Below are 12,549 nucleotides of genomic sequence, written 5' to 3'. Positions count from 1 at the left end.
ATCCAGATGAATATTTCAATAGATTAGTAAAGCACGAAACACTGGCTAACCAAGAGCAGTAAAAAGTCACGAAGCAAAAGGTGAGGTTGTGTTGCTCCATACTGGGAATCATCAAAACACACAGGGAAAATATGCATTTTGTTTACTTTTTAAGTTGGTTTCTTTTTGTTCAGTCTGCAGAGGAAAAGGGCTGAAGGCTATACATATATGTGTGTGTGCAGAGTGCATGTCCTGGTATTTAATGTTTCATTGCTACCCATTCATTAGCTCTTTTCATGCTAATCTAGGCATCATGAATAGCTAAATAAGGAGACATGAGAAACAGAGAGTGAGCCAGCTATCCAGTATGGTATAGCGCAGGGGTATCAAACTCAACTTCATTGTGAGCTGCATCAGGGCTATGGTGACCTCAGGGGGGTAGGCGACTGGGGGGAGGTGGCCAACTGGGCATGGCTGACTGGATGAGCATGGCTACTTTGACGCCACTCCCCAAACTGCTGCCATGTTTCCTATTTGCATTGGGTAGACTGGGTCAAAGCTAGGCTGGCCTGATCTTTTCTCTTTGTATTGGGTAGACCAGGATGGCACTGCAGGCCAGATCCAATCACATTGCAGGCCACATCTGTCCCATAGGCCTTGAGTTTGACACCCCTAGAATAAGTGGTTCAGGTATTAGACAAGGATTGCAGAGACTCAAGTCTTAAATGATGCCTCAGTGCTGGAAATTAACCGGGTAAATTGGTCATTTTATCTTATCAGTATGCATATTATCTATTTATTTAGCTTTTTGTATATTTGGATGCTCATTCCCTTGTAACTGGTTAAGGACTGCAACAAAGTTATTTCATTTCCTTTCAGTTTGGGCCCATCCCCCCCGTCTCAGCCCAGCTTCCTTCACAGGAGTGTTGTGGAATAAAAGTATATCTGTATTTAACTCTCTTGTGGTCCTGAAAAATTCACAGGATATAAATCTAACAGAGATTTATAGTAACAATAATAGCAATAGAATTATTACATTCTATTCAAAAGGAGAATATAGGATATTTCTTTCCATCATTATCGTCTTTGCAAACACCTCCTTTTTAATTCTATTCTTACAAAATAGAACTGTTTTCAAAAGGTAAACAGCAGATAACTAATGTGACACTGTCTCTAATAAAATGTCTGAAATGGACTCTGGTTAAAAGTAATTGGATTCTATAATAGCTCTTATCATGTTAATGTTGTTTCAACTGCTCTAGTTAAGAACATTAATTTTGCTTTCATATATCCACCTCTTCAAGGGTTTCTGTGAATATTAGGTAAATATTTGTTTCCAATAGCATCCATAGTGATTTCTCCAAGACATTTTCCTTTTATTGCTAATTCTCATTTCCAATTATTCCCTGAAATTTTTTGAAAAAGAATAGTATCACATATGTTAATAGAAGAGCTTCTTATTTAATTGGATTCATAAATAGGGAGTTAATACCGTACAGTGCTTAGTAATTCCCACTGCCATTTCAGAGCACCCAAATTGATCCATGACAAATGTTTGGCTGAGTTTTTATGGCCTTTCTGATAAGATTTTATTAGATTGTTTTTTATTTGCACACTTGCTCAAGAAAGATGTGTTCTCTTTTCTCAGAATAACCATCTTTAAAAGCAATGCTGCTCTTGAGCTGTTCATTTTGGCATTCATATTATACTAGTACATGTAAATGTTTATATTGGTTTAGATGTAGGTCAGAATTTAACATGATTTTTGAAAAAGTAATAAGGATTCTTTACTACAGAAGCCACTTCTTGATTTGAAAGCTGACAAGACTGTGCTGATAATCCTTTTTTTCCCTATATACTGTGACTACTGTAGAGGTTTTAAGAATTTTAAAGTTATAGATTGTCCCAAATATACTTTTTCAAGACAACTGGACTTCTCATTCAAGAAGGTTTTTCAGTTCTGAACATTTTTAAAGAAAAATTAAGTCCAGTTGCCTATTAAAAAAGCATATTTGGGACAACAATGACCTGGATGACTGAGAATCTCCCTAGACAAAATTATTTATTTGTGTAATTAGTTTTCTGTTGTTCTTGTTATATGGCATCCATATTTATGCATATCTAAACAGAATTATCTATGTACTTAGTATCATTTGCAAGAAAATAGTGGACTGTAGTGATTAATTAGATTAAATTCTATTAAATATTTACTAAGGTGGTGATAAAAAGAACAGATTTACAAAATTGTTTGTTCTCCAGTTTTCTGAGTTATTGGCTGCTTTTGATTCTGAGAAAGAGTGGCAAACTCCTTCCTTAGTTAAACTTTGTAAAAAGGATGGATAACTGCTTTTGAAAATTAATGCAGGAAGTATAAATTATGGAAATACCATTAATGTTTTTCTGGCATCTCTTTTAAAGTTAAAGTGTCTAACCACTCAAGTTAAGGTATCTGTTTCTAATGTTAATTGAATAGAGAGCTGTTGACATTGTGGTAAAAACAACAAACCGGGAGATCCTGAGTTTTATCCTGCCTTAGTCACAAAGCCAGCTGGGTGATCCTTGGCCAGTCACTCTTTCTCAGCCCTAGGAAGCCAGCAATGGCAAATCCCTAATAAAATCTTGCCCCCCAAAACTTCAGGCATTTCTGCAGGCCAACAGTCAAGACTGACTCAAAGGCACACCACCCACTCACACTCACATCCACTCACTCATATACACATCAGTGGTGGGATTCCAATTTTTTTACTACGGTTCTGTGGGTGTGACTTGGTGAGTGTGGCAGAGGAAGGATACTGTAAATTCTCCAGTCAGAGATGGTATTTGCCAGTTCTCCAGAGTACTCAAAATTTCTACTACTGGTTCTCCAGAACTGGTCAGAACCTGCTGAATACACCTCTGATACACATGATCTAAGCTTAGCTTACAAAAGCCCAGAATTCATCTGAGTAGGATATACCTTCCATTCCAGATAGTTTTGAAAAGAAGGGAGATCACTGTGGACATTTTGGGAGCATTATACATGCATTTATTTCTCCCTTTGCTGTCGTCAACCATCATTTCTTTTCAGAATGTCATTTGATGGTATGACAAGATTGCAGGGGCAGCATTCTAATTATCTGTGGCGACAAAGAAGTATAAACAGTTTAATTTCTGTGCCTTTGAAGTGGGGAGGCAATTTCACTTGATAGAGCACTAATCTGGCCGCAGAAATTAGATCTGCATAAAAATCAGCATTGGATTTAATTTTTTGTTTCTTTTATACTGTAAGTGAGTCTGTACTTGTATGGCTAAGATTATTATGTGAGTAAATAATGGGTTGTACAAACCAGTTTTATTTGCATCTCGAGGACATTTGCAGGAGGAGTTCCTTACGTATCTTCATAGAGGAGACTCTTTTTAAAAAAATGTTTGCAGCTCTTTCTGTTAGCTTCTTCTTTTTTTTCTTTTTGCAGGTTTACAGGAACAAACCTTCCTGCTCCTGTAATCAGCAGCAAAAACTGGCTTCGTCTTCACTTTATGTCGGATGGGAACCACAGACAGAAGGGTTTCAACGCACAATATCAGGGTAAGTTGCAGGATTCTGACAAGCTTCTAACGCTGCCCCCTTTCAAAAAATTTTCAACTACAATAATTCCTAAAATGGATTGCAGATGTACATGGCAATTTTCTATTTTATTTATTTTCCTTTTCTATGTTTCTCATTGACTAAAATATTGGGACAAACTGTACAAATGTCAGCATGAGAAATTACTATTCCAGCAGCTGTATTCTCACTCAGCAGGTGTTATTGATATCTTAATAATATAGAAAAACCGTGTACACTTTTCCCCTCATACAATTGAGAGATGGGATATAAATAATAATCCTTCCTAATATTCACATTTTATACGTAATTTTGGGAATAAAAACTGCATTTCAACACTTAGAGAAATATTCAGCTAAAAAAATAACAATCATATCCCGATCCATTAGTTTGGATATTGAAAATTTTGTTTGTATTTTTTAAAAAATACTCAACCAATACACTTTTTTCACTAGCCTATTTCTAATACGATACCAGGATTCCTCCTATGCTGTGTTTTACTATTTCATTTTTGAAGAGATTAATTCAGTTTGACATTTATACACGCATAAGAAATTTTGATACAGTGGGTATATAATTGCATCAAGTTTACTTACTTCCAGTTCTATGTCAGAGAATAAATAATACTGGCATTCTAGGAGAAAATGAAAGTCACAACAGCCAACAGGCATCAAACAACAGTAGCAAAGAAAAGAGACTTAATAGAAGGTTTGAATTGGGATACACTGCTCAAAAAAATAAAGGGAACACAAAAATAAGACATCCTAGATCTGAATGAATGAAATATTCTTATTAAATACTTTGTTCATTACATAGTTGAATGTGCTGACAACAAAATCACACAAAAATTATCAATGGAAATCAAATTTAGCAACCCATGGAGATCTGGATTTAGAGTTAAACTCAAAATTAAACTGGAAAACAACACTACAGGCTGATCCAACTTTGATGTAATGTCCTTAAACAAGTCAAAATGAGGCTCAGTAGTGTGTGTGTGGCCTCCACGTGCCTGTATGACCTCCCTACAATGCCTGGGCATGCTCCTGATGAGGTGGCAGATGGTCTCCTGAGGGATCACCTCCCACACCTGGACTAAAGCATCCCCCAACTCCTGGACAGTCTGTGGTACAATGTGGCGTTGATGGATGGAGCAAGACATGATGTCCCAGATGTGCTCAATTGGATTCAGGTCTGGGGAACAGGCAGGCCAGTCCATAGCATCAATGCCTTCATCTTGCAGGAATTGCTGACACACTCCAGCCAATGAGGTCTAGCATTGTTGTACATTAGGAGGAACCCAGGCCCAACCGCACCAGCATATGGTCTCACAAGGGGTATGAGGATCTCATCTCAGTACCTAATGGCAGTCAGGTTACCTCTGGCGAGCACATGGAGGGCTGTGTGGCCCCCTAAAGAAATGCCACCCCACACCATTACTGACCCACTGCCAAACCAATCATGCTGGAGGATGTTGCAGGCAGCAGAAAGTTCTCCACGGCATCTCCAGACCCTGTCATGTCTGTCACATGTGCTCAGTGTGAACCTGCTTTCATCTGTGAAGAGCACAGGGCGCCAGTGGTGAATTTGCCAATCTTGGTGTTCTCTGGCAAATGCCAAACGTTCTGCACAGTGTTGGGCTGTAAGCACAACCCTCACCTGTGGACGTTGGGCCTTCATACCACCCCCATGGAGTCTGTTTTTGGCCATTTGAGCAGCCATGTGCACATTTGTGGCCCGCTGGAGGTCATATTGCAGGGCTCTGGCAGTGCTCCTCCTGTCCCTCCTTGCACAAAGGCGGAGGTAGCGGTCCTGATGCTGGGTTGTTGCCCTCCTATGACCTCCTCCATGTCTCCTGATGTACTGGCCTGTCTCCTGGTAGCGCCTCCATGCTCTGGACACTACGCTGACAGACACAGCAAACCTTCTTGCCACAGCTCGCATTGATGTGCCATCCTGGATGAACTGCACTACCTGAGCCACTTATGTGGGTTGTAGATTCCGTCTCATGCTACCACTAGAGTGAAAGCACCGCCAGCATTCAAAAATGACAAACCATCAGCCAGAAAGCATAGGAACTGAGAAGTGGTCTGTGGTCACCACCTGCAGAACCACTCCTTTATTAGGGATGTCTTGCTAACTGCCTATGCTTTCCACCTGTTCTCTATTCCATTTGCACAACAGCATGTGAAATTGATTGTCAATCAGTGTTGCTACCTAAGTGGACAGTTTGATTTCACAGAAGTGTGATTGACTTGGAGTTACGTTGTGTTGTTTAAGTGTTCCCTTTATTTTTTTTTGAGCAGTGTACAATACTTTCACCTGTTAAGAAACTAATACTTAGGTCATCCAATGCAGATGGGAGTCCAACATGGAAAGGAAGATGTTCAAGGTGGTTTCAAAAAGGGCTTAGGAACAAGATGGAATGGAATTCTTTATTGGCCAAGTGTGATTAGACACACAAAGAATTTGTTTCTAGGGCTTAAGCTCTCAGTGTACACATAAACAACAAAGTGATGATGTGTGCTGTATAACTGAAAAAGACAAAGAATTCCAAAAATAAGTCAATGTCAGCTTCACTGATTATAGAAAGGCTTTTGTCCTCCATGCTATGTTAGGTGATCTCAAAAGTTCCTTACTATCCAGACTGTATGATTTGAAATTCCCCATTCTTATTATGTCCTATGTTAATCCTTTTTTCCCCCTCCATTTCCTTTCTGGCCATTGAAGCCCATGATTCAGTAAACAGCAGTGTGTTAGGAAGTCTAAAATTCTGAAATAATACCTTCCCCCATATGTATGCATGTATGTATGTATGTAGCTCATTTTCTAAATTGGTTTGAAGGAAAAATATGGCTCCAGCCTCATCTATGTGTGAGGGTAATGACTAATGTTAGCATTGCCGCCTCATGACACAAGCTTCACTACTTTGTACATGTGTTCCAATTTTGCTGACAATGGGCAGAGCTTATGGCACGATGCCATAATAATGCTTTTATCTTTCTGATGAAAGCAACAAGATCCTACTGATGCTCTTGGCTTCACTTTACTTTGATATCTGAATCATACTTGTAAAGGATCCCGCTATTCGCACAATCTATGACACTATTCACTCTCTCCCCTAAAAGTCTCCTGGTGTACTAATAGGGTTGGGGTTGTTTTTGTTTTGTTTTGTTTTTGCACATACACCTGATTCCAAAGCCTGGAGAAACATATTAAGAATATATAACTAAATCAAAATTAGGTTTTATTCATACTACCATTTTTATGTCCTTGCCCTTTCTACGGAAGTCAGCTCCTGTGGTACCTCTTACAAGGATGAGTGTGGTTATTGCACAAGATGACATTTTGCGGACCACCAATGTTACTTTGTTGTGTTAAATACCAATGTGTATTAATTCAGTCAATGTCCTGTTCTCTCTCTTCTCATAATAGGAAAGCCAATTAAGTTAGGAACTTTATGAATCTTTTTTCACATTTAGTTATGTTGAGCTATTGAGTCATAATCTTTCAGTTGAGCATTGCTTTGTAGATAGGAGGTTGCAGAATTAAAAATAAAAGGAGAGGAAAATCAGTCATGATTACTGCTGTGCTATTAAAAATACACCTGCTTGAATCATGCCTTTAAAAACAAAGTTTTAAAAAATGATGTGAAGTAAAAAAATTTGCTGTAATTTCCTCTCTGATTAAGGCAAATGTCAGAGGTTTGTAATCCAGTGATTTTGGTAAACAGCCTTTTCCCCCCACAGACATAATAGTGAAGTGTTTGCTATAAAATATAACTTTCCAAGGAGTGGAAGTACCAGAAGATGTAAGAGATTAAGAACAAATGTCTTTTTTTAAAAACAAATGCCATTTTTAAAGACTTCTGATTATTTCAAAGGTATTACTTATTCTTAAGAAAGAATGTTTGACATTTCAAAAGCTAACAGTAGAGGCTGAAGTTATAAGTATTTGAGGATTGATTACTCTTGATCCTTCCGGTTTCTACTCAAGTCATCTTTCCAAACTTTTTCAGAAAGCCAGAGTTGGTAACCATTTCACTCCTTAGCTTCTATGTTGTGATCCATTTTTTATTACTTTCCCCTAATTAGCTCTTATTCTTAAGTTTGCTAAATTTCATAATATTTGATTGAGCTCACTGAAAGAACCCAGTGCAAATGAAATGAGAATGTCACAGTCTCATCATAGCTAATATTAGTGTCAGTAGCTTCTTATATTTCATTGATCAGATTTTCTGTATTTTAATTTATGGAGGATTACATGTGTTTAGGAAAATGAGGGGCACCATGATGTCAATGGTAAAAGAAAACTATTGGAAATGTATTATTAGGGTTCCAAGTAACTGCCCATCTTCCTTTGGTTTATATGTTGATACATATATGTGAGAGTAAAATAATTCGTTGTGCTTGAATTTTTAATATTTAATATTCAATGTTGTACTTGAATTTTTAATATTTAAATATATTATATGTTCTGAAATGGTATATCAATTATAGCATTTCACCCTGCACCTTTTTTGTGTTTAATGGGGAACTTTCATGGTTGATTTGTATGAAAGTGATTTGTTGGCATTGTTTGGAGAAATGGAAAGCTGGTCAATCAGTGAACTGTCTTGTTAATTGGCACGTCACTGACTGAGATGGTTGCCTATAGAAATTGAACAAATACATATATAAATAGTACAGAAGAATAAGAAAAGTCTTCCAGTTCTTTGTTCTGGAAACATAATTTGGCTTTCCAAATAATCTTAGAAGTAGCTGGTCAGGAAAAACGCCTTCTTTTCTTATAGTTCTCTTTTGTTGAATCTTCTCTTTCATTCCCTTTACAGTCAAAAAGCAAATGGAGATTAAATCCCGGGGAGTGAAATTGATGCCAAGTAAAGACATGAACCAGAAGACATCTGTGTGTAAGTTTCAATCACCATTGCATGTTGAGTGAGACTCAGCACTTTGAACATCCCATATGACTTTCCAGCAATCACCAGAATGATGCAACTCTTTTTCAAAATGGTAATGCTTGTTCTCCCCTCCTACCCTGCATTATTGCCTCACCTGCTCCGTTTAGTGCTCTGTTTGTAAACACATACTAACTCTGTAAGGGATGTGTGTGTGTGTGTGTATGTCCACACATGTGTACAGTTGACTGGACCATATGCTGTATATATTGTTAGGAGTCCTTTGCAGGATTGCAGAGATCTTGATTTCTCATCTATATATCATGCACTCTACTAAATAATTCTGACAGAAACAAATACAAGTTTGACAAACACAAATGTCAGAAAGCTTGGGTCAATTGTTCAGAAACAAACAACAAAGGAAAACAATAATCTAAAACATGGTCAGTTTTATTTTCCTTTCCTGGTATATTAAATGTCATTGTGCCTATCTACTGCACATTTTCTCAGGAAAGAAGCAATAGAGTCTGTAAAAAGACATTTTGGAGATCTATGTGTTTATACAAACACAGAGAGACAGACAAACACACCTCTAGGATTGTTTGCCTTATTGGTAATTCTGTACTTGAGAACAATGTTATGCACTTGAGAAAGAGGAAGCGAGAGAGAAACTGTTGTTTGTGTTCCTCCATTGCTTTTAGGCACTCCAGATGTGTGTTTGTGTGTGTGTATGTGTGTAGTAGTAGTAGTAGTAGTAGTAGTAGTAGTAGTAGTCGTATGTTGTTTTGTGTTTGAAATCTATTTTGATTTGGATAACAGATTTCAAACTGGGACAGTCATAAGAGGAGGAATTGAATCATAGAATTGGGCAAGTCACAATGGTACAGAAATTGAGCAGAACTGTGTACTCTTTTTGAGGATACAATAAGTAAAAGGGAAAGCCTCTGTTTGCATGAATTGTAAAGGCAATGGGAGACATTTAGGAAAGAACTAGAAGGTCTGTAAGTCATGTTCTTACGTAGAGTTAACACTTTCCTTCTTAGTGCTTCAATGCTTTAGACTGGTTTTTTTACACAGAAAGGAACTTCAAGACACTTGTTTCCTGTACACATCTCCAAGTAGCTTATTTCCTTTAGTAATCTTTGGAGGCACATTTCTCACAAACATTGGCTACTGCTGTGTTTTTTCATTAGGTGTAGAAAAGTTACCTCTTTTAAGTATGGACGGAAGACTCACGAATGTTGACCAAGGGTCTTCAGACTGGGATACTCTTTTTACAAAGTTGTTATAACCAATTGTGGGGCCCATAACTGGTTTTAATTTGGAGGGACAATTTTTACTCACATTTAGCCATGTTAGAGCCCTCTTTGAGGGAGATGGGTGGTTGAGAAATTTGCTATATAAACAAGTGTGTGTGTGTATTATTGTAGTGAATTTATATATATTATATTGTAGTGAATTTGAGCCCTGAATTTTGCAATGAATATCTGACATGTGTAACATACGGAAATGAATGAATCTGTTGATCTTACTTTTGGTCAGATTATTTTTCCCCAGTAATAGATTTATTTCTTGCACTCTATTTCTGTATCAGTTTGTTTGGGGAGGGCAGAGGGAGACATATTTACACAAAATATTGTAGATATTTCTGTGCTATAATTCAGATGGAGAGGAGGCGAGTGGTGCTGTGCTTTTTCTAGCATGCATCCTTTTTGCAAATGACTATTCATAAAATAAAGTGCATTTTAGTTCTTACATAGCATCAAAAACCTCAGCAAGTTTGCATACAGATTCATATCAAATAAATCTCTATTCCATCTCTAATGATATGTTCCTCTGCTCCTTTTGTATTCAACCTTGTCATGTTTCTATTGCATCTTGGTATGGCTGAACTGTTGAATCCAGATGTTGAATCAGCAGAGCATCTTCTCCAACTGTAATCTTTCCAACTGCAGCAGCAAAGGGAGTTTGTTTTAATTATACACAAAATATTAATTATACACAAAAATATTTAATATGCACCAGTCTCTTTGAGTAGAACTTGCAAGAAATCAAGGAATCATTGTTTCATTATGTCAATAGTAGACTGAGCAAACAAACCAATGTTTACTGGAAGTGTGGGAAACTCTAATTTCTAGAAAGGATCTTTGAGAAGCAATTATGTATAAAAGAAGTAAGAGACTTGAAACCAATTCCTTCTCTCCCTACAGAAATTGTGGGCACCTGATTCTCACCATTACTAGTGTAGAAAGGAAATGTTGAAATGTTTTCTCTGATCCAGCTGGCAACCTACAATTTTTTCCTGGTCATATTTTGTTATTACTTCTACCAATATTTCCAGATTGGTGTTGAAAATAAAACAAGCAAATTAAGTCTTGAAGCCTCATACTTGTGATTTGACCTGCAATAAGATAAGTAATGATCATGCTATTTTTGTTTGCATTAAATCCATAGTGAAGGGCTGTGACTGTTTCTCTTATTGAATTTCTGAAAGTTAATCACACAAGCTTAGCAAAAGATACAATATTTGGTTGACAGAAACTTACATGCATTTCTAACTGGACAAAAAATAATGTTCAGTTATGATTTGTTTTCCTAGATACTGTTTTTGAAATGCAACTTTAAAAAGATCATTTTGGAAAAAAACCTCAAGGACGGATGAATTTTAATCAATTGTTTCAGAATGTGCTTACTGGCTGAGAATAGTTTAAAACCAGTTGAAATGCTTGCCCAACATATTTAGATTAGGATAAATTTGTCTGAGATGACATCTTAGCCATATCCTGAATGTGATTTGCTTCTGAATTCTTGTGCATGGTTTCTAGAACAGATTGGTTTAAGTTATAGCATTCTTGCATACTGGCTTATGACAGTGAAAAAAACAAAACAAATGCTTAGCGAGCTTATTGCTGTTTTCATAGTAGTTGAAAAACTAGATTAATAAAAGCTGAGAAGTGAAGACTAGATATGTAACCAACTAGGGTTTGCTTTTTGTGTTTTAGAAAATGGCATACTTTGCCTTTTGCCACCTAGCAAATTATATTTTTTTCCCAAACCAACAGATTGTTGAAAAGAAAAAGGACTCTGAGCATTCGTTTATCAGTCCATCATCATAGTAATTATCTGAATCAGGAGCAGACTGAAATGAAATATTAAATCTCAAAATGGTCTTGATCAGGGGTGGGCAGCTTTGATCTTACAACCTGCAGATTTCAGTTCTCAGAATTCCCGAGGCACTGCTCATAAAGGAGCCATAGCTGCCCACCCTGGTCTGCAGAGGAATTTTGAAAAATTGTACCAATATATTTTTATTGGGTCACAGCTCAAAATGTTGATGTGCTCCGTTGTAAGCCAATTCCCACCTCATCTTATGACCCAGACTGGAACACTGGAGGTTATCACCTGAGTTCTTCTATATATACTTCCATGCCCACAAGCAATCACAAATAAAATATGTTGCTTGCTTGCCCAGAAAATTATACAGGTGCCTCCTATGTCACTACTGGAAAAGAATGGCATATCCCCAGTTTTCCACAGCAAATCATTGTTAAAACTGCAGAAATTGCTTAGAAATATGGCCTTCTGGATAGACAGCTACTAAAGACAAGTATTTTAAATTCCATATTATTAGTCCTGTTAAATATATTATCATTCCTATGATATTGCATGAAGATTCATTTCAGAGCAAAAGTTCAGGATAACAATCAACAAAGTGGAACTGGATTCATGTATAATTCTCTTCCTTTTTCCTTTATAAGAAAATTAAGGCAATGTAAAACATTTGGTCACATTTGTAATACAGGTAATCCTCAACATAGGATGACAGTTGAGACCAGAACTTCCATCATTGAGTAAGGCTGTTGTTAAATGATGCCTGATTTTACATCCTTTTTTGATGCAATTGTTAAATGTACCATACAGTTCTTAGCAAATTTGGCATCTCCTTTTCACTTTTCTTGTTGAAAGCCAACTGGGAAAGCCAACAAATGATAATCATGTGATGGGGACATTGCAACCGTCATTAATCTGTGCCAGTTGCCAAATACCCAAATTTTGATCATGTGACTCTGGGGATATTGCAGTGGTTATAAAA

General features: G+C 37.1%; 1 protein-coding gene across 2 annotated transcripts in view; it reads left to right on the top strand.

Moving 5' to 3' along the window:
- The window catches only part of CSMD2 (CUB and Sushi multiple domains 2), a 635,577-nt gene that overhangs the window by 324,209 nt on the left and 298,819 nt on the right, over positions 1 to 12,549 (top strand). For both annotated transcript variants that reach the window (XM_087939569.1, XM_026702685.2), the window contains exons 6-7: positions 3,432 to 3,544; positions 8,391 to 8,468. In XM_087939569.1, coding sequence (XP_087795695.1) covers positions 3,432 to 3,544; positions 8,391 to 8,468 — 191 coding nt within the window. The remainder of the gene's footprint in view (positions 1 to 3,431; positions 3,545 to 8,390; positions 8,469 to 12,549) is intronic.

Source organism: Pseudonaja textilis, chromosome 10 (assembly GCF_049901715.1).
Source record: "Pseudonaja textilis isolate UNSWEBS1 chromosome 10, rPseTex1.2, whole genome shotgun sequence".
NCBI lineage: Eukaryota > Metazoa > Chordata > Lepidosauria > Squamata > Elapidae > Pseudonaja > Pseudonaja textilis.
Note: the sequence above shows the minus strand (reverse complement) of the source record. Positions and strands in the feature narration are given on the sequence as shown.